General features: G+C 47.4%; 1 protein-coding gene across 11 annotated transcripts in view; it reads right to left on the bottom strand.

Annotated features, from left to right (window-relative positions):
- Positions 1–22442, bottom strand: part of OSBP2 (oxysterol binding protein 2) — a gene marked incomplete at its 5' end in the record, with an annotated part of 155889 nt that overhangs the window by 37484 nt on the left and 95963 nt on the right. For all 11 annotated transcript variants that reach the window (XM_083478548.1, XM_083478551.1, XM_083478553.1 and 8 more), the window contains one exon: positions 22167–22417. In XM_083478548.1, coding sequence (XP_083334674.1) covers positions 22167–22417 — 251 coding nt within the window. The remainder of the gene's footprint in view (positions 1–22166; positions 22418–22442) is intronic.

The following is a 22442-nucleotide window of genomic DNA, read 5'->3' as shown; positions in this document are numbered from 1 at the left end:
TTCCTCCAAGGTGCTCAAGGTTGCGGAAAAGGTTCTCCCCATCATTTAATCTCTGCAGCAACCTTGCGAGGAAGGTTAGGCTGAGAGGCAGTGACTGGCCCAAGGTCACCCAGTGAGCTTCATGGCCAAGTGGGGATTTGAACCCTGGTCACTCGAGTCCTAGTCTGACACTCTAAGCAATACCCCCACACTGACTCTCACCTTTCACAGAGGATAAGGCTACTCCTGACTCACCTTTCATAAGACTATCAATGGCTACCAGTCAAGCTGGCTGTGTGCTACCTCCAGGATCAGTTGCAGCCTGCCTCTGGATGTTAGTCGCTGGGGAACAACAGCTGAAAAGGGGTGTTGGGCATGTGCCCTGCTAGCAGACTTCTCAGAGGCATCTGATTGGCTGCTGTGGGAAACAGGATGCTGGAAGAGATGGGGCCTTTCTGACGGCCTTCCTTTGCTCCCTTTTCAAGGCAATACAATCTACCCCTCATCAGCCACTGATACAAGTCATTCATTCTTTAGCAGATAACTAATACTCTCTTTCTCTCAAAGCAATCTGAGAACAAGCACACATGCCCTCTATTGTTATAGTTCAATAGCTGCAAGTCCTCTTTCCATATTGCCTCCCGCACTCATTCACAAAGCCTGCCCAACGCTGACCCCCGGGCAACTTTATGACTAGAATTCTAGGGTGTTCTGTAGAACTGGAACAATTTCCAGAGGGGCAGCCATGTTAGTGGCGCTGCAGAATAACAAAGAGCCTTGCGCCAACTTTAAAGGGCTAGCTAATTTATTAAAGGGGTGCGGGTGGCACTGTGGTCTAAACCACAGAGCCTAGGGCCTGCCGATCAGAAGGTTGGCAGTTCGAATCCCCGCGACGGGGTGAGCTCCCGTTGCTCGGTCCCTGCTCCTGCCAACCTAGCAGTTCGAAAGCATGTCAAAGTGCAAGTAGATAAATAGGTACCACTCCGGCGGGAAGGTAAACAGCGTTTCCGTGTGCTGCTCTGGTTCGCCAGAAGCGGCTTAGTCATGCTGGCCACATGACCCGGAAGCTGTACGCCGGCTCCCTCGGCCAGTAAAAAGAGATGAGCGCCGAAACTCCAGAGTCATCCGCGACTGGACCTAATGGTCAGGGGTCCCTTTACCCCTTTACCTTTAATTTATTAAAGGATAAAGCCAGCCTTCCCCAACATTGGTGCCTTCCAGATGTTTTGGACCACAGTTTCCATCAGTCCTGGCCAGCACAGCCGGTTTTGGACTACAACTTCCATCATCCACATGAGATGAGAGGAACTGTAGTTCACAACAACCCAGAGGGTACCAGGTTGGGAAGGCCGGCATAAGCATTTGTGGACACCCACTTCATCAGATGTATGACGTGTTATCATAAATTGCAGCGTGAGGATATACAAACTACACATGCACAGAGGGTATGGGGGGGGGGTTGAATAGGGTTGGAAAAAACTAAGGTCAGAAGGAAACAAAATGCAGAAAATATGAGATGGCTCCTAGAAACAGATAACCTGTTGAGAAGCATTCTTGAGAGATCCTAGCACTGCATAAAAAAAAATACTCTTCTCAGATCTGTGGGGAAACAAACAGGGACATTCAAATGGGGTCAGAGCTCATGCAAGCCAGAGGCTCAGCAGAAATCAGGAGGCAGCAGCAGCACTGCTGGGATTCCAACCAGCATTAAGCTGAGAGGATGGGCGAGTGAGGTATGTCTGCAGCCGCAAAATGATTTTTTTTGTGAGGGGGGGGGGGTAAGGGACAAATAACAGCACAGGAGAGGAGCAACAAGTATTGCTGCACAAATTTCCACTTGCAGCTGAACACGGATAATAATTTGCCTTACCCCCGTTGTGAATTACACAGATTTAGCCAGGTTATTTGCAGTGCGAGGTGATGACCGCCAATCTTGAGGGGGACGAGGTAATAATCCAACCGTTCGTGGGTTCTGGTGCACAGAAGAACCCAGGATAGCTGTTCCACTCCTCTCTGTGGGAAGCAGTGGGAAAGGACCAGGAAACCTCCTAAAACAGACCAGGCAGGAACTCCTACTCTGGGATTCTCAGCCGGCGAGAGGACCGTTCAACACATGCAGATGCTTCGCAGCAACAGAGGCAATAAATCCCTTCTCTAAACTAATGTTGTGCTGCAGGATTAATAGAAGAAGCTGCAGATTGAAGAGACGGAAAACAGCAGCCAGGCACACTCGGCGGCAGTGATCTGGGTAGGGAAGCAGCACGATACACAGACTCACAGTTCCGATCTCAGCAGCGGGCATTTAAGAAAGAGTCGTAGCTCAGCAGTATGGCATCCACTTTGCAAGCAAAAGGTCGCAGGTTTAATCCCGGCAACTCCAGGTGGGGCTGGGAAAGCCTCCCTTGTCTGAACTCATGGGAGAGCTGCTGCCAGTCAGTGTAGACCAGGCATAGGCAAACTCAGCCCTCTAGATGCTTTGGGACTACAACTCCCATCACCCCTAGCTAACAGGACCAGTGGTCAGGGATGATGGGAAGTGTGGTCCCAAAACATCTGGAGGGCCAAGTTTGCCTATGCCTGGTGTAGACAATACTGATCTAGATGGACCAACAGCCTGACTCAATATTAGGCAGCTACCTACATTCCTAATATCTGGTCACTTGCTCATGGTTTATAGGATTAAAAAGGAGCAGAGTTGTACACCAACAGAAACACTATGGGGCAGGAGGCCACTCTCATGCGCCCATCCTCAAAAGGTGCTCCAGACCTAGGAAAGCCATGTGATTTCTCATTTATATTTTCTCTGGAGAAACAGGCAGTTGAAAGAGCAACAGCATGTGATTTCCGCAGAAATAATAATAATAATAATAATAATAATAATAATAATAATAATAATAATAAATTTACTTACCAGTATTTATAATACTAAATTCTCCAGCCACTCTGGCCGGCTCCAAACAGAATATTAAAAATACAATAAAACATCAAACATTAAAAACTTCCCTAAACAGCTCCATGAAAGAGAAGGACCAAGACTTTCCCTTTTCATATGAGTTGGTACTAGAGGAATGAGAGACATGAACACACAGAACCCTCCCGCTCTTGCATATGGGAAGAAAAATTAATCATCATTCAAGAAACTCAGTTTGCCGTACACAAGGCTGTTCCGTTTTATTCGCCTGGCACCATAATTAGGTTCCCGTAGGAACAAAATGCCATGCACAGAAGCTCACTGGTCCAGCAGTACAGGGAGTGTAGCAGGCAGGAGGGAATAAAGGAGGAAGAGGAGAACAGAGTGTTCATCCTTCAAGCCGGTCACAAGGGGGCAGAGGTTGTAAAAGGCTCAGTTTGCTCTCACCTGGAGCTGTTCTTGGTCCTGCAACTCCTGACCTGACTTGCTGCCTTCTCCATGAGATCTGACATCAAACCACAACAAGGCAACCACACACAAAATCCCTTCTTAGTGCTCACCACCAGGTTGACTTCATATCACAAGCCTAAAGGTAAAGGTAAAGGGACCCCTGACCATTAAGTGCAGTCGTGACCGACTCTGGGGTTGCGGCACTCATCTCGCTTTACTGGCTGAGGGAGCAGGCATACAGCTTCCGGGTCATGTGGCCAGCATGACTAAGCCGCTTCTAGCGAACCAGAGCAGTGCATGGAAACGCCGTTTACCTTCCCCGCCGGAGCAGTACCTATTTATCTATTTGCACTTTGACGTGGTTTTGAACTGCTAGGTTGGCAGGAGCAGGGACAGAGCAATGGGAGCTCACCCAGTCACAGGGATTCGAACCACCGACCTTCTGATCGGCAAGTCCTAGGCACTGTGGTTTAACCCACAGCGCCACCCGCGTCCCTCTATCACAAGCCTACTTTTGATTTTATGAAGAAAATGAGATTTGAACCCAGAACCCCCGATGCGAGTCCAACATTCTTTTCACCACACCAGCTCTGCTTTGAATAAGGAAAGGGGCGGGGGGAGAAGGGGAAGAATACCACAACACCAACAGACGCAAAACGTGCTGGCAAATTTCACGGGCTAGTCACAGCAAATAAGAGCCGATTTCATGGGTTGTCAAGAGTTTAATAGAAAACAGCATTACAATTCTCAAGCAATGTACAGCGACCATCCCAGGTTATTCCACATCTGTTGATGCAAACAAACAGGAGAACAGCAGTATGAGCCTTTCCCTCCCCAAAAGAAACAGGCTTCCTGTTGTTAAGAAAGCAGCACTGAAAAGTCTGGGATGGGCAAATTATTAGCAGAGAGGCATATACCCAATGCCCAAGGAAGTCAGGCAGGAGTCTTCCCTAGCTGTCCCTGGGGCTTGTTCCACGGAAGGTAAGACCATTCTTACCTGCGAAAGAGATTTCTATGCGTATCAGCAGGTGAACACAACGTGGGAACATCAGCTCAACCTGTGGCCCCCGTGATATGCACAGAGAAAACACCTTTCTTCCCTGTGTGAAGGGATTTCTGTGCATATCAACTGGTGACCACCACAAGTTGAGCTCACGTTCCCAACATGGGGCCACCATGACATGCATGGAGATAGGTATCGCCTCCATCTTTTTTTGTTTAGTTTTACATTAAATAAAACTAGGCTGTATAGTGTCTCGATAGATGTGCATTTCTATCTGGAACCCCCATGGGTCTCTACTGTGTTTCTCTTTTTTCGTTTGGGGGCAATTTCCCTGATATTCAACATCTAGCAAGCAAAACAATAAAAGCCCTTTATTGATGGTTATGATCTCCGTCTCAGAAACATCGAGGCTTTGACAATCTAGCTGATGTGTTCTTGCCAGGCCTCTATTGCTCCCTTGTTTGCTGAAAATGACCTCAAAGAGATGCAGCGCAGGCCCTGTCCTTTAGAGAATGAACTTAGTAGTCTAACTGTATGGCCAAGAGGTGCTTGAGCGCTCCCTCTCTCTCTTTCTCACACACACACACACACACACACACACACAGAGAGAGAGAGAGCGAGAGCAACTGCCAGAGCATCCTTAGGGAAGCCCCATCTTCCCCCATCCAGGAACTACATCTCTCAGCCTCCTTGACAGAGTTGGCCCCACATAAATACGCAAGCATCCACTGGCACAAATTAAACTGCTACTTCAGAACATGGTGCCATAGGAGGTACATGGTGCTTTCGGAGGAGCCGTGATCCCAATTACAGCTATTTTGGGCTGCGCAACAGAATAATTTCCCCTCCTCTTCCCAGCAACCTCACAAGGGAAGTGAGATGACAAATTGTGCTCTATCACTGTTCCCCACACGATGCCTCTCATAATATATATATATATGAATTATTCAATGCAAACTTCTACAGAGGCTGGAGCAAAGAACAGGTTGTGAAATGAAACAGAATGAAGCATGCTAGCCGTGTGTGTCTTCTGTCCACTCCACGAGATGTCTGCTGGCGAGACCTCTCAGAGTCTCTCCCTTCCTCCCTGCCGCAATGTACAATACAATAAATCAAAGATTAGAAGCCTCGGGCAATGGACACCTAGAACGTGGCCCCTTCCAGGGCTCTCTTATCTGGCCCTCAGGACATTTGCTAGGCCAGAGTTAGCCAATGTGGTGTCTTCTGTGTATTTGACTCCAACTCCCATCTGCCTCACCAGCAAGGGATGATGGGAGTTGTAGTCCAGCAACATTTGGAGGGAGCCATGTTGGCTAATTGGGTATAAGGCCACATTGCCTCACTGCTCTGGGCTCTCCTTGAGTGCTTTTGCCCTACTGGAATGTACTTGCTGAGCTGTGATCATGTCTCTTGGCTGCCTGCACGGAAAGAGGTGTGTGGAAATGTTTGTATATATAGACACCTCTGACTTTTGCATGGCTGGAATGGAGTCTGCACTAGGAAAGGAAGACCAACACCTCTTTTGCCTCCACCCCTGCTCATTGCTGGCATGTGGCCTCTGCAAGGCTCCCCAAGAGAGAATGAGCCCCTCAGCCTGGAAAAATGCTCCCACCCTGCGTTAAATTATTGTTCAGGATTAGGGAGTCCCATCCAGCTCCATCTTCTAATAATAGCAGCTTCTCTACAGCCAATACACACAACCAGGAGATTTATTTTTAATACATATAAATTAAGAACGGAACGGGGCGAGTAGGGGAGGCATATTTTGTTGGGAATAGCTCTGGGCACACCCACTAAAACTAACAGCCTTATGGCCGGGGTGATCTTAGCTCCCTGGTGAGAATTCTGCTGCCGGCAAATGTTTTGGGCGAGGAGTATTTTTTTGTTGGGTGGGGGGGATGTTATCCCACAATTGCTGCATGCATAAATGTAGGATTATCCAAGAAACAATAGAAAATCCCTTTCCCTCGGCTTATGTTAACCAGCGCTTTATGTCATCTCGTCTTTCAATACATGGTGTTGGCTGCAATGAGGGTGGGGTTGGCTGGGATCCCTCATAAAAATAAACTGCGGTGTGATTAAAAGGGGGGGGGGAGGGAGAGAAGTACATTCATTAGTGAGCTACAAATTTAGCTGCCAAAAGGACACATGCACACACACACACACTCCACCCCCCAGAACATATGGAATGGCTGAGGAGGTGGGTGTTGCTGTGGAACATCTTATCCCAGGGAGGGAGGGGCGATGGGGCTCCACCGTGATCTTATTTGCAAAACAAGTCTCTTCCAGCACGCCCGTCTCTGCTCTGCTGCAATTACTGTGTTGGTGGGTGGCTGATTAAACTAGATTATCAATGAAGGGACAGAATAATCCCACAGGGTTCCTGGCCTTCCCCCCCCCCTCCCAACCCCACTTCAACTCAGAGAATGTCAAACTGCAGCTCTTGATGCACAGATGTTCTCCAGCCCTCTGCGAAAAAATGGAGGGAATAGAAACGATTTCTGCAGCTGAGCTAACTTCGAAATCACAGGTAGCCATATTGGGCCATTAAAAAACAAAAATGAAAGCCAAGATTTCAGATGCTGCTAGAATCGGTTGCCTAAATTAGGACCCTTCGACCACAAGGTAACACTCCTCAGTTCGGCTCCTTGCGACAGTCAGCTAAAATTATTCTCCGGCGTTGATAATATAATGATTTTTTTCATCTGCCCCTCCTTCAACCCTGTGCCTCTCACTTGCCTCTGCGAGAGATCCAAGTTAACAGCCGCCTTTTATATTTATAGGTTAAAAAAGCAACAAGGCTCTTGTTTCTTGGCCAAGAGTGGTTTCGTTGCTATGATTTTAACAGAATTCCTACTTGCTTGAAAAGGGTGATTCTTTTTGTAACCCAACCTGAGACCAGAAATTACAAAACCTACCCTCTGAAGATGCTGCCACAATAGCCACTCAGTGGCCAAAGGCCTGGCAGCAAAAAGTAAGCAGAGAGGGAACTGGCCTAGCCTTCCCATGGGAGTTCCACAATCTGGGAGCAATCACCAAGAAGGCCCACTCTTTTGTCCTCACCAAACATGCCTGTGAGGGTGGCAGGACGGAAAGGCCTCTTCCGCAGAAGATCTCAAAGCCCAGGCAAGCTCATTCAGGGAGGCTTTAAGACCCTCAGGATGAGGTCTTTGTACTCCACCTCCTGCACTTTGTCTTAAGACTGTTAAAAATGCAGATTTTGCCACCACAATATGCCTAGACCAGTGTTTTCCCTTCACCCTGCCACACCCCCAAGTGTAAAAAGGTAAAGATAAAGGGACCCCTGACTGTTAGGTCCAGTCGCAGACAACTCTGGGGTTGCGGCGCTCATCTTGCTTTACTGGCCGAGGGAGCCGTGTACAGCTTCCGGGTCATGTGGCCAGCATGACTAAGCCGCTTCTGGCAAACCAGAGCAGCGCATACAAACGCCGTTTACCTTCCCGCTGGAGTGGTACCTATTTATCTACTTGCATTTTGACGTGCTTTCGAACTGCTAGGTTGGCAGGAGCAGGGACCGAGCAACGGGAGCTCACCCCGTCATGGGGATTCAAACTACTGACCTTCTGATAGGCAAGCCCAAGCTCTGTGGTTTAGACCACAGCGCCACCCGCGTCCCCAAGTGTATTTCGCTTAAAATGGCCTGCACAGCAAATGGGGAGAACCTCTTGCTCCAGGGTCAAACTGGGCCCCCCAGGCCACCCCTCCTCCTTGGCCCTGCTTTGCCTGGCTGGACTTTGCCCTTGAATTCTGCTAACACCTCTTGTTTACCTGAATGGAGGATAGAGAGGGATGAGTGAACGAACTAGCCTAGTTCACGCGGGTAAAATTTACATTGGTTGCTCCACCCACTTTTGCCATTGGCTCCACCCACTAGTGGCACGTGGCCCTTGGAAGGCTGCGCAGAAGATAAAGTGGCCTCAGAATGGAAGAAGTTCCCCTCTCCTGCCTTGTGTGTTCAAAAATCAGTCGTGGCAGAGCTCTTTTTAGCAGCCCACCTTCCCTGATAAACAGATAAACAACTCATTTTAGAATATGCTACCGGGGTACAGATAGGGCAGCAGCAACCGGCTGGCAGCAGCGAGCGTTTTAAAAGGCCTGAAGGATGGTACTCATTAGGAGATAGCAAGGCACCGATGCCTCAGATCTCACTGACTGCCGGAAAAAGGGAAGGCAGAGAATGAAATGGGGCGATTTAAATGGTTCACTCTCCTTAAACAAGAGGCATTTCAGTACATATGCCAAAGTGGCTTTTGGAGGAGTCAACAAAACTGCAAAATAAGGTTATTTCAACAAGCCAACCTTTAACGGTATGATACGTTTGAAAGAGTCCAATTCTTTGGGAATAGTCAACGTTTAGCATATTTAAGAACAAAAGAACGTAAGAGCATACTCTCAAACATTTCTCCAATGAAAATAGGGATGTCCTACTCCATAATGCTGATGATGATTTTATTATCTACCCATCTGACTAGGTTGCCCCAGACACTCTAGGTAGCTTCAAACGTATTTAAAAACACAATAAAACATTAAACATTACAAAACTTCCCTATACAGGGCTGCCTACACATGTCTTCTAAATGTTGTATAGTTACTTATCACCTTGGCTTGGGATGGGAGAGTCGCATAACTCCTTACCCTCCAACATTTCTCCAACGAAAATAGGGATGTCCTAAGGAAAAGAGGGACACTCTGGGATCAAATCAGAAACAGGGATGGCTTCCATAAATCCACAATTGTCCCTGGAAAATAGGGACTCTTTCTTCAGAGTAGGCCCAATGAAATCAACAGTTCTGCTCTGAATATGACTTGGTTGGATAGCACCCTATTACGTTGAAGTTATTTGTGCAGAGTAGAGAAGTTGTGCTTTTCAGGGTTTGGGATTTTCACAGCAGGGGTGGGCTAGGAATCTGTGGTGAGACATTCACCATAGACAGTGTGAAAGAAATCCAGGGTGTGCTGGAATCCCAGCAGTGCTTTTGAAGAATGGCGCACAAACAGAGCATGAATGATTTTTCATAAAACGACAATTGAAAACTGGAACAGGAGCAGAACCTGAAACAGAAGTCCACATTTTCCCGGGCCATTTTATCAATGCACATCTTCTGTCAGGAAATGGCATTTAGAGCCTGAAACTATTAACCCTTTATCAATCTGCAGCGACCACTTACAACCTCCTGGCCCCTCGGAAGCTTGCAGGAATCACTCTCAAAGTATTCACTCTTACCAAATTGTGGCAACTCTTCCCACCAAAACAGACTAAGCAATGTGCTCAGTGGGGAAAGCATAAAGAATTACTGTTAAACTTAAAAAAAAAAAAACCTTAGAAGGTAGCCACGACTCATTCCAGTTCAATGAGGAAAGAAAGGTATTTGGATACAGGAACAGAAGACCTAAGAGAGGGCCTTGCCCCCGTCTTTCCTCTTCTTTGAACACATAATAATAATAAATTTTTATTTTTACCCCACCCTTCCCAGCCAAGACCGGGCTCAGGGCGGCTAACAACCAATAATAAAAACAAGTTGATTAAAATACAAATTTAAAAGATTAAAATACAACATTAAAACATTAGGATGCAGCCTCTTCACAGGAGGAGAAAGGAAAAAGAAAGAGGGGGAGGGAATCAAACTGATTCTAAGCCAAAGGCCAGGTGGAACAGCTCTGTCTTACAGTCCCTGCGGAAAGAAATCAGATCCCACAGGGCCCTGGTCTCATGAGACAGAGCGTTCCACCAGGCCGGAGCCAGTGTTGAGAAGGCCCTGGCTCCGGTTGAAGCTAATCTAACTTCCTTAGGGCCCGGGACCTCTAGGGTGTTCCTATATATGGACCTTAAGGTTCTACGTGGGGCATACCAGGAGAGGCGGTCCTGTAGGTACGAGGGTCCTAGGCCGTGAAGAGCTTTAAAGGTCAAAACCAGCACCTTAATTCTGACCCTGTACTCCACCGGGAGCCAGTGCAGCTGGAAAAGCACTGGGTGAATATGCTCCCATGGCAGAGACCCTGTGAGGAGCCTCGCTGCAGCATTCTGCACCCACTGGAGTTTCTGGGACAGCTTCAAGGGCAGCCCCGCATAGAGCGAATTACAGTAGTCAAGCCTGGAGGTGACCATCGCATGGATCACTGTGGCCAAGTCAGGGCGGGAAAAGTAAGGGACCAACTGCTTGATGTGGCAAAGGTGGAAAAATGTCGCCTTGGCTGTTGTTGTAGCCTGCGCCTCCATGGAAAGGGAGGCGTCAAGGATTACACCCAAACTCTTAATGGAAGGCAATGGCACTAATTGGGCCCCCGCAAGAGAAGGGAGTTGGTCCCTCATCCCCATACCATCCCGACCCAGCCAGAGGACCTCTGTCTTTGAAGGATTTAGTTTCAATCAGCTCCCACGAAACCATCCAGCCATCACATCTCATTGACACCCAAGCCTGGTGCCACTCTGCAGGGCTGTGACAAAGCAGGCAACATCCATCCCCTGCATTAATTGGGATCTGCCGTCAGTGTGCAACCTCAAACAGAAGCCTTATGTGCTGCTATGCACAGGCTAGGGGCTCATTGTCCATTAGCCAAATGCAATCAGCTGTACACACTGAAGTGTTGTTTAGAAAGGTGGCAGTTTTAACTGTCTGCACCAATCGTAAGCGGTCCTTAATCTCTCATTAGGAACTGCTGACTCCCCGTCCTCTCCCAATAATGAAAGGAATACATGGCTGATTGCATTTGCACAAATGGGACCGAGCAAACCTCAGCAATTTCCCTCATGCCAGTGTTTGGTCTGCTTTCGGGTGTTTACAATTCCACTGGGCCACTTGCTTCCCTGGGCCTCAAGTGGATCCTGAATTGCAAAGGTATGGGAAGGCTGCTACCTGCCTGCACCACATATTATCTTCTTTGGTGATCACTCATAGGTGGGCAGGAGCAGGGACCGAGCAACAGGAGCTCACCCCATCGCGGGGATTCGAACCGCCGACCTTCTGATTGGCAAGTCCTAGGCTCTGTGGTTTAACCCACAGCGCCACCCGCGTCCCTATAACAAAATATTAAAGACACAATAAAACCTCAAACATTAAAAACTTCCCTGAACAGGGCTGCCTTCAGATGTCTTCTGAAAGTCACAAAGTGTTTATCTCCTTGACATCTGATGGGAGGGCGTTCCAAAGGGTGGGTTCCACAACCGAGAAGGCCCTCTGCCTAGTTCCCTGTAGCTTCACGTCTTGCAGTGAGGGAACTGCCAGAAGGCCCTTGGAGCTGGACCTCAGTGCCTGGGGCCGATGGGGGTGGAGACGCTCCTTCAGATATACAGGGCCAAAGCCGTAAGACTGGAGACTCCGTATTCTCAAAAAGACACCGGTCTCTGCTGCAGAAGATGCTGCACAGAGATCCCCACAACCAAACTGCAACTCTGGTAATATTCCAGAAAAATGGCAGCAAATGACTGAAGATGTAGAGTTGAGAAAGAAGTTGCAACAGGCTGCAACAGCTTTAAAGCCCTCAGGTGTGAAATGGCAGGGGAGTTGACCAACACGTGTAAAATTATGGTTCTCCTGCTAAGAAGCAAATCTGCCAATGTTCTTCCTTGTACAAAATGATTTGTCTGGTACCCACTCACAACCTTCCTAACCTCCGTATCGGATTCCCTGCCAGCATCAGCTTCGGAAAATCTGACAAAAGCTGGTTCTTAAAACATTTATAGAACAGAAGCAAACCTGGAAATGGGGAGAGTCTTGTCTTGTCTTGCATTGCAGTTCTCAATTGGGATCACTGCACACACAGAACCTCTTTTACTTACTACCAGCCTCATTTTTCGGCCATTACACAGGCAAGTAGAAATAGGAGATGGTTGGCGAGATGGTTGCACAGCTAAAACCTTCCCTGTGCCTTAAAAAACCAATAAACTGATGCTACAGGAGAGGAGAGGAAAGCAAGCCCTGCTATTTTTAGTGCATGTTAACAGAAGTATCACAAAATGAGGGATGGAACACAGCGTACAGTTCTGGTCACCTCAAGGATATTGTAGAGCTGAGAAAGAGGCAGAAAAGGGCAACCAAAATGATCAAAGGGATGAAACGACGAGGGACGGCTGTAACGTCCACCCTTACTTTATTTTTATCCTGTCCTTCCTTCCCTACAGGCTTAGGGAGCCAGTGTGGTGTAGTGGTTAAGAGCGGTGGACTCGTAATCTGGTGAACTAGGTTCGATTCCCCGCTCCTCCACATGCAGCTGCTGGGTGACCTTGGGCTAGTCACACTTCTCTGAAGACTCTCAGCCCCACTCACCTCACAGAGTGTTTGTTGTGAGGGAGGAAGGGAAAGGAGAATGTTAGCCTCTTTGAGACTCCTCAGGGTAGTGATAAAGTGGGATATCAAATCCAAAACTCTTCTCTTCTTCTTCCTAAAGGAGCCCAGGGCAGCAAACAACAAGGGATAGAACAATAAAAATGGCTTCAAAACAATTCCAATGTCAGATGCTAGTGTGGTTGCTCGAGAGTAAACAAACAAGACTCCGACCTGTCTTTTCCAGGCTTTATTCTTGGTGCAAACTATTTACAGTGAAGAGTGTCGTAAGTTCATGTCTGGCTCAATCGCTAGCAGAATCTGGGAGTGGTCGGTCTTTGTACCTCCCCCCAGCATAAAAGTCACGTCACCCCCAGCCTTTTCTGCCCCTCCGTGCGCCAAAGCCTACTGCGCAGAATGGGCGCTGGCAAGGGCGTACTTCCCGCCTCTCCGGTTTGCTCAGGCTTGGTGTTGAGGCTCTCCCTAGCATCCCCTGGTCCCCTGGTCCCCAGAAGAGGAACTGCTTCGCAAGATTTTCGGAGGCTCCCTATATCACAACTGCCTTTCCATCTCTCGCCTCTGAGCTGATGGCAGTTCCCTGACATCCAATATAGATGCACTTTGGGAAAGCTCGCAACTGGAGAGGCTTGCTGGAAGAGGAAGGTCTTTGGTAGGCTCCGAAAAGACAACTGAGATGGTGCCGGCCTAATATTTAAGGGGAAGGAATTCCAAGGGGCAGGTGTCACGACACTAGAAGCCTGATTCCTGAATTGTGCGGAATGGACCTCCCAATAAGACGGTGGCTGGATCTAGACACACATTTTTTAAAAAAACCATTTCCGGAAAACGTGTTGTAAACCTCATAATGGGAAATCACATTGGCAAAAGACGGAACTCTGCAGCGCCATCTGGTGTCAAAGTGTTATAACGCTTTTTAAACACTTTTTCTTTACTAACGTAGCTGAGTCCGGTATCTGCAGGAGGCGCTCACCAGCAAAGCACAGTGATTGGTCGGCTATATATGGGGCGAGGCGATCTTTGAGGTATCTTGGTCCCAAGATGTACAGGGCTGTACAAGAATCAGGACTTGGGTAGGCATATGGGGCACTTTTTCTAGTTTAGAAATGCAGGGGCATAAAGAGGGGCATGATAGAGGACTCTGCGGCGCTGGTTTTTCAGCAGGTACTCAAGTGTATGCCATACCAGTGCCTCTCTCTCTCTTTTGGTTATTGCTAAAAAGTATGACACTTACTGTAACAACTTCATGATGAATACCAGTACAGTGGTGCCCCGCAAGACGAATGCCTCGCAAGATGGAAAACTCGCTAAATGAAAGAGTTTTCCGTTTTGGAGGTGCTTCACAAAACGAATCTCCTATGGGCTTGCTTCGCAAGACGACAATGTCTTGCGAGTTCCTGCGAGTTTTTTTCCCTCCCCCCCTTTTTCTAAGCCGCTAAGCCGCTTATCAGCTGATCCGATAAGCTGATAAGCCGCTAAAAGCCGCTAATAGCGCTAATCCGTCAATGGGCTTGCTTCGCAAGACAAAAAAAACGCCAGATGAAGAGAATCACAGAACGGATTCTTCGTCTTGCGAGGCACCACTGTACCTCTTTTTCTGGGGGGGAGAGAAGTACTATAGAGGAGTGAAGAATTTTGCATGATGCAGAGGACGTGGATTGGAAGATAATTCCCTCCTCCTCTCATATTATTCAATTCAATATTCAGGGTTATTTGATGAAACGGAATCGTGTAGGTACGGGAGAGGCAAAATTAAGTACAGTGGACGCTTGGGTTGCGAACGTGATCCGTGCGGGAGGTATGTTTGCAACCCGCAAAGCCGTGTCTGAGCACGCACGAGTCGTGATTCAGCGCTTCTGCACATGTGCCGAAACCTGGAAGTAACCCATTCTGGTACTTCTGGGTTCAGGGTGGTGCGCAACTTGAAAACACGCAACCTGAAGTGTCTGTAACCAGAGGTATGGCTGTACAGTGGTGCCCCGCAAGACGAATGCCTCGCAAGACGGAAAACTCGCTAGACGAAAGAGTTTTCCATTTTGGAGGTGCTTCGCAAAACGAATTTCCTATGGGCTTGCTTTGCAAGATGACAATGTCTTGCGAGTTCCTGCTGGTTTTTTCCCCTCCCCCCCTTTTCTAAGCCGCTAAGCCACTTATCAGCTGATCCGATCAGCAGATAAGCCGCTAAAAGCCGCTAATAGCGCTAATCCGTCAATGGGCTTGCTTCGCAAGACGAAAAAACCGCTAGACGAAGAGAATCACAGAACGGATTCTTTTCGTCTTGCGAGGCACCACTGTATATCTTCACAAAGCACATTGTTAAGACTGTAGTATTTGCCACCGTAAGATGTAGTAACGCCACCAGCTTGGGCAGCTTTAAAAAAACGGGGATCGGGCAAATTCATGCAGGGTGAGGCTATCAATGGCTACATGTCAGTATCAGCAGCAATACCAAAAGCAGCAAATGTCTCCAAATACCACACACTCCAGAACGTGTCTCCAACGCAAAGTACCCTATGCAGATTACTCCCAAAGACAGGTTACCAGTGATGTGGGGGTTCCAGGGAGGGCAAAAAGCAAATAAACAACAACAACAATTTATTACTTATACCCCGCCCATCTGGCTGGGCCTTCCCAGCCACTCTGGGAGGCTCCCAACAGAATATTAAAAACACAGTAAGACATCAAACATCAAAAACTTCCCTAAACAGGGTTGCCTTCAGATGTCTTATAAAAGCCAGATAGTTGTTTATTTCCTTGACATCTGATGGGAGGGCGTTCCACAGGACGGGCGCCACCACCGAGAAGGCCCTCTGCCTGGTTCCCTGTAACCTCACTTCTCGCAGGGAGGGAACTGCCAGAAGGTTCCCTCACTGTGACAAACAAACAGAATTGGGGGGGGGGGGAGAGATTTCCCATTCAAAATTTTCCAGAAAACCCTACTTTGCTGGTACAATTTTTTACCTGTGAATTCATCTTCACATGCACAAGAGCTACGAAACCCAGTCAACGTAACACAAAAGCAAAGCCTTCTGCTGGGGGTGGGGGTGTGTAAGGGGGACACAGAAACTGCCCCCCCGGACATGTACAGTGGTGCACCGCAAGACGAACGCCTCGCGAGACGAAAAACTCGCAAGACGAAAGGTTTTTTCGTTTTCGAGTTGCTCCGCAAGACAAATTTCCCTATGGGCTTGCTTCGCAAAACGAAGCTTGCCCCCGCACCCCGGACCTCTTTTGAAGCAAGGGGCGGCGGGGAGAAGATCGCTTCTCCCCGTTGCCAGCCCCGCAATCTCCGGGGACAGAGGGGAAGGCGCGCGCTCTCCCCGGACCCCTTTTGAACCAAGGGGCGGCAACGGGGAGAAGCGATTCTCCCCGCTGCCCCTTCCCTTGCTTTAAAACAGGTCCGGGGACAGAGGGGAAGGCCCGCGGCGCTTCCCCTCTGTCCCCGGACGGTCTCCATAGGAACGCATTGATTGATTTTCAATGCATTCCTATGGGAAACCGTGCTTCGCAAAACGAAAAACTCACAAGAAGAAAAAACTTGCGGAACGAATTAATTTCGTCTTGCGAGGCACGACTGTACCGTCCACAACCTTCCTGCCCACTCTGCTGCTGTCTGCAGCAGCAGAGTAATTCACTCCAACCCAAAATCTATTTCCAGCACCACCCACAGCACTTCTGATAAGCCTTTGCAACAAACTTCCAAGCTGGCCTCATCTGCCACGATCCAGCGACGTCTCCGCATGCCTTCTGCCTATGAAGCCACCCAAGGGGATTTTTCTGGGCTCCTTGGAATCCTCTGTGTAATTTACCCTTTACATCGGTTCCTCCGTATTGGCAAACACTTCCCACGCCACCTCTGCACCAGATTGCCACTTATTTCCATCTCGGCGGCTCCTGCTTCTCCTCTGCAGCTCTTGGGCTCGGTCCAGTAGCGCTTAACTTCTTCTGCTTAATTTAGACCAGGGTTTCCCAAAGCGGCTGGTGATGACCCCCGGGGAGGTCGATGGGAATGTGAATAAAGACTAAGGGGGTGAAAGGGGGTGAGGAAAGGCTCTGAGCCAGTGTGGTGTAGTGGTTCAGAGCAGTGGACTCGTAATCTGGTGAACCGGGTTCGCTTCCCCGCTCCTCCACATGCAGCTGCTGGGTGACCTTGGGCTAGTCATACTTCTCTGAAGTCTCTCAGCCTCACTCACCTCACAGAGTGTTTGTTGTGGGGGAGAAAGGGAAAGGAGAATGTGAGCCGCTTTAAGACTCCTTCAGGTAGTGATAAAGTGGGATATCAAATCCCAACTCTTCTTCTTCTTCTCCTCTTAAGGGTGGAAAGGTAGTTTACAAGGTATAGTGCAAAAAAGCCTCAAAAATAAAGAACACGGGCATGTACAGAGTGCACTTTCCCCCATTGCCAAGATTGCAGCATTCCCAGACCATGCTGCTTTATTGCTTTTTAAAAATGAGAGTATACAGGTGCACTTTTGCTTTGTGTATATATTAATTTTTGACATGTGATTTCTAGTAAAGGTAACTGATGATTAATAAAAGTTGATCACGTGTTCCTATTTCTTGACTTTTCTCCAGAATTTAGAATGGGGTCGGCGACAACTTTATGATCTCACCAAGGGCTCAATCAACTCAGAAGTCTGAGAAACCCTGATTTATGCCATAATCCCAAGTATGTTTATGAGGATCGCAATGATTCCATTTCGATCACTATTTTCTGTTCTAGAAGTAGGGAACCTCTGCATTGGCCAAGAGTTGCGCTGCCTCCCCCCATTAATGTTGCTCCAACGTTAAATGAATGAGTCTATTTCTTTTATATAAACATCTTGGCAACCAAAGTTTTGAGAAGTTGCAACTGGAAAGGGGTATGGGGAAGAAAAGCATCACTATGGACTCAACTACATTAGTCACGAAAAAGCGTTTTCAATGTATTATAAACATGCAGCACCAGATGGCGCCAGAGAGCAAAAAAAATATTCTAACTGATTTTCCATGGCATTGTTTTTTTTAACGATTTAATTTCTGACTTATTTATAGCGGTTTATTCCTGTGTGTAGATCCACTCTAGAGCAAACTTTAAAGTGAAAAAGTATAAAACTACAGACAGTATAGTACTTCACAGCTGCTCTTTGACCCTTGCCATTTAAAAATGTGTTTTCATTGTTAAAATGGGTGCTGTCACTGTTTTATCAATCTGTTATGCTGTTCTGTAATGTGTGTTGATTACAGTTTTAAACTGCACCATCTTTTTGTCATAAGTTGTATGCAAGCTTCTCAGAGAGCCTGCCGAAAATGATTTATTTGTTTTTATAACCTTCTTGTAAGATGACCCATTTTCCAACTTCTTCAATTTATTATGCTTTGTTTTTATGCCGTTTTGGTTTTAATTGAGATTCTGTACGCCACATTGAGATAGATAGAGATATCTTATATGAGTTGGCAGTACATAAATGAATAAATAAAAAGAATAATACTGCATTTTTAATCATGTTATGTTGAGCCACCTTCCGGGGGGGGGGTGTCACCCTGGTAGGGACCATAAAGATATTAGAAATAAAGGAATTAAATAAATATGCCAGGATTTTATGCGTTGACATCTGTGAGAGAATAGGTCCTTTCTCAGGATGAAGCAGGTGGCAAAAAACTCTGAGTACGTCATTCCGAAAGGGAACAACGCTGATTCTTCTGGAAAGAATTCCATTACAAAATCAGTAGCTTCGGGAAACTGGAATAACTGGGCATGGCTGATAGGTAGAGAGATGCGGAAATGCAGGTGAGAAGAGAGGCTTTATATATTCCAATTTCTGAAAACCAGGTAGGGTTTTGTTTTTGTTTTAAATCTACCACAGCACTTTGGGTTTTTGATGCTCAAGACTTTTACACAGCTAACCAATTAACATGAGATGCTTCGCTGCTGCTGCTGTGATGGATTAGTGGACAGACATCGCAACACATTGTTTTTTACAAGATTGCTGCAGTATACACAAAGACCTGGGATGCATCCGCCAACGGCCTAACTACATTTGCGTTTTCTAATCAAGATTATCCTAATTAAGTCATCAGGAGGGAAAGAAGACAGGTCTGGACCTGCAGGCAGATCTCTGAGTGATTTGCAGTAGATTCGGCAAGGACTGCTGACTCCGAAATGTTTAACAATAGCAGTGACAAAAATGACTCCCCCACCCTGATTTTTATTCTGCTGAAATGAAGAAAGTTTGGAGTAAACAGAAGTGGATTGGTTTTTTTATAGCTCTCTGTTTTGGGAATATTCCTGGGTTTAGAATTCTTTAATTCTAAGTACACTGTATTTTCCGCTCTATAAGACGCACCAGACCACAAGACACACCTAGTTTTTGGAGGAGGAAAACAAGAAAAAAAAATATTCTGAATCTCAGAAGCCAGAACAGCAAGAGGGATCGCTGCGCAGTAAAAGCAGCAATCCCTCTTGCTGTTCTGGCTTCTGGGATAGCTGCGCAGCCTGCATTCGCTCCATAAGACGCACACACATTCCCCCTTACTTTTTAGGAGGGAAAAAACGAGTCTTATAGAGCAAAAAATACGGTATATATATTTTGCACTAGCCTTCGGTGAGTAGATTATTGGGATTCTAGTGGGTTTTTTTTTAAATAAAAAACAACTAACAGAGTTGATCCTGTAAACCTGAAATCTGCCCAGCCTGGCATTAGAAGTTTGCTACATGCCTCACAAATGAAGTCCATGTACAAAGCTGAGCTGCGTTGGCCATCGTTTTCGGTGGGGGTGGAATAAAGCAATCCAAATTCTGCTCTCGGTTACAAACTTGATCCAGAAATTACAGCAGAGTTATCTTAGGATGCATGGCCCTTTTACTTCTGATTTTTCAAATCTCTTCTTTGTGGTATTTGCATAATTGGATCACAAATGCAGGGCAGGAATAAAGCACAGAGGACTTTGCATTAATGAAACACGCAGAGACGCACATCTCCCTCCCCCTTCTCACACACACAACCCCACTCACAGAAAGCCTGTTTTAGAGTTAAGAAGCCTCTTCTCCCTTGCAGCGCCAGCCTCTGAACGTCGGCATGGTCTCCCAAGTTGATCGAAGCTAAACTAGCCCATCCCAAATAGACCAAGCCAGCCCACTCACATCTCTGACATGCCTTTCGGAGAAAGAAAACTCTTTGTTCCTCTTTCTTTTTTTAAAACTGGGGTGTGAGCAGAATAAGAAAGTATCGACATTTCAGCTGAACTCCAGCCCTTCAGAGCCCCAGTACCAATTCTGCTAATTGGAAGCAGAAAAAGGCTGGCTGAATCGGTTCTGATTTGCGAGGAAAGCATTGAGGCATGGAAAGGAATAAGAAGGCAAGGAGAACAGTAGGGCGAAGGAGGTCAGAGACAAGCACAAGGCAAAAGGAGGGCTGTATCTCAGCGCCAGGGCCTCTGCTTTGCATGCAGGTCACAGATTGTGGCATCTCCAGGTAGGACAGGGAAGTCCCTTGTCCGAAACCCTGGAGAGCCACTTCCAGTCAATGTAGACAATACTCAGCTAGATGGACCATCGGTCTGACTTTTTCCACAGCTTCCGATGAAGGGGTTGGGGGTCAAAGCTCAGTTGCAAAGCACCTGCCTTGCATGCAGAAGGTCACAGGTGCAATCCCAGGTAAGGGCTGGGAGAAACCCCTATCTGAAACCCTAGAGCAGCCTTTCTCAACCTTTGGGTCCCCAGATGTTGCTGAACTACAACTCCCATCTCCCCTAGCTAGCAAGGCCAGAGCTGAGGGATGATGGGAGTTGTAGTCCAACAACACTTGGGGACCCACAGGTTGAGAACCGCTGCCCTAGAGAGTCAACGCAGGCGACAATGAGCTAGATGGACCAATGACTCTGCATAAAGCAGTTCCCAATGTTGCTGTGAGTCAGCAAACCCACGTAAGAAATGATCAGGTCCAAGCGTCAGCAAGATTCGACTCTCCACCATCGCAGGGGAGAAAGTGGTGGTGGGGAGACTGGTGCAGAGACGCCCTAGTGCAGGCACCCCCAAACTTGGCCCTCCAGATGTTTTGGGACTACAATTCCCATCATCCCTGACCACTGGTCCTGTTAGCTAGGGATCATGGGAGTTGTAGTGCCAAAACATCTGGAGGGTCAAGTTTAGGGATGCCTGCCCTAGTGCAGGGACGGTCCATGTGGTGGCCCCTCCAGATGCGTTGGACTACAAGTCCCATCATTCCTGACAACTGGCCATGCTGGCTGGGGGTGGAGGGCACCATGTTGGTTACCGCTGCCCAAGCAATTCCCATGGCAATTAGTTGCCCCACAACAGATCTTGGTGGGTTTTGGTTTTTTTACAGCTGGCAGTGGTACATGATGGCCCCTTCCAAATCAGAACCAGGAAGATCGTGGCATGGGATGTTGGCAGCCCAGCTTCAACCACCTGCAATTTGAAGTCTCCAGCAACTTGGTATCCTCACCAGTTCATTTCCCCTCCTCTGTCTCATGGTTAAACCAAGTTCAAACTGCTGACAACATTGCCAGGAAAGTTTACGTAACGAACTACACAGCAGCATTTCAAGAAAAAAATATTTTTTTGCGACGGCTAGCAAGTTAGCAAAAAAAGCCATACAAATATCAATAGCCCAAGCAGATTTTTCATATGAATAAAGAATACAGTAAGGTTAAACAATCCGCTAATAACTGATACGAAGGCCTAGTAACAGAAGCACAGAAACACAATCCAAGTAACGGAAAAGGCACTAAATCTTATTCTGTAATAAATGTTGTCGCCCAGCAACAATCCCTAAATCAGCCAGGGCCCAGACCTCTTAGGCATGTCTAACTGGTAGCAACAGGCAAGGAAGACCAAGGAAGGAACTGACACTCTCAAATAAATAACATTTAGCTTAAGAGTCCTTAGAAAATTTAGCACCACAAAGTCAAAAATTCACTAGTCTTCTGGTACTTTTAACAAACAGTGCAATTTGCCAGCGTATCTCATATGCTCTTTCAGCTATTACTATAGATTGTGTGGACACCTTTTTTGATTTATTCATTCCACCCTTCGTCCACAGGATCCCAGGGCAGCACACAGAAACGAAACCGATTAAAAAAATAAAAATAAAGCCATACTAATATTAAACCAGACCCTCACAACCTAGTCTTGCAAACAGCAAACCACAGCAATACACCTGACCTTGAACTGTATCAAACACTAGCAGGGACTTCGATTGAAGAGACAACTCAGGATGTGCTCAAGGCTTCACTTTTCACAGGTAAACCTAGACTGCTCAAATGAGAAACACGGCAAATCGGGGAATGGAATCCTGGCATTTCATATTCAAGGCTGAGATCTTCTGAGAGCTCGAAGTGGAAGAGAATTAAAATTCCAGGCTGCAGAAGGTGTCTTGTGAGCATGTCCATCCTTGCAGGTTCCTATGACACTTACCTGCCTACTGCTACCACTGCCTGCCTGCAAAAATCCTGTGTTAGGTAGGAGAGGTGTTGCGCACCTGCCACCAGCCTCTACAGCCAGGACCTGTGCTCCACTTACATTTATCATAGCATTGGAGGTGATCCTGAAGAGGGTGGCTCTCTCGTTGACCGCCTTGATCTTCTCCCCGCTCTCGGCGGGCAGCTTGAGGTTCTCCAGCTCACTCAGGGACCTCTGGAGAGCTGCCCCATGCTTGGCGATGAGGTCGTTGCAAGTGCTGAGATCCTCCAGCTTACTCGAGAGGCTTTTCAGAGTGCCGTGCAGTTCGCTCTTGTCAGACTGCGAGGCTGGCTCCTCATCACCAGAGTCATCTGTAGAGGGGAACGGCAAAAGAGG

Source organism: Podarcis liolepis (assembly GCF_965112155.1).
Source record: "Podarcis liolepis genome assembly, chromosome: 15".
In the NCBI taxonomy this organism is placed as follows: Eukaryota; Metazoa; Chordata; class Lepidosauria; order Squamata; family Lacertidae; genus Podarcis; species Podarcis liolepis.
This window is presented reverse-complemented; position numbering and strand designations above follow the sequence as displayed.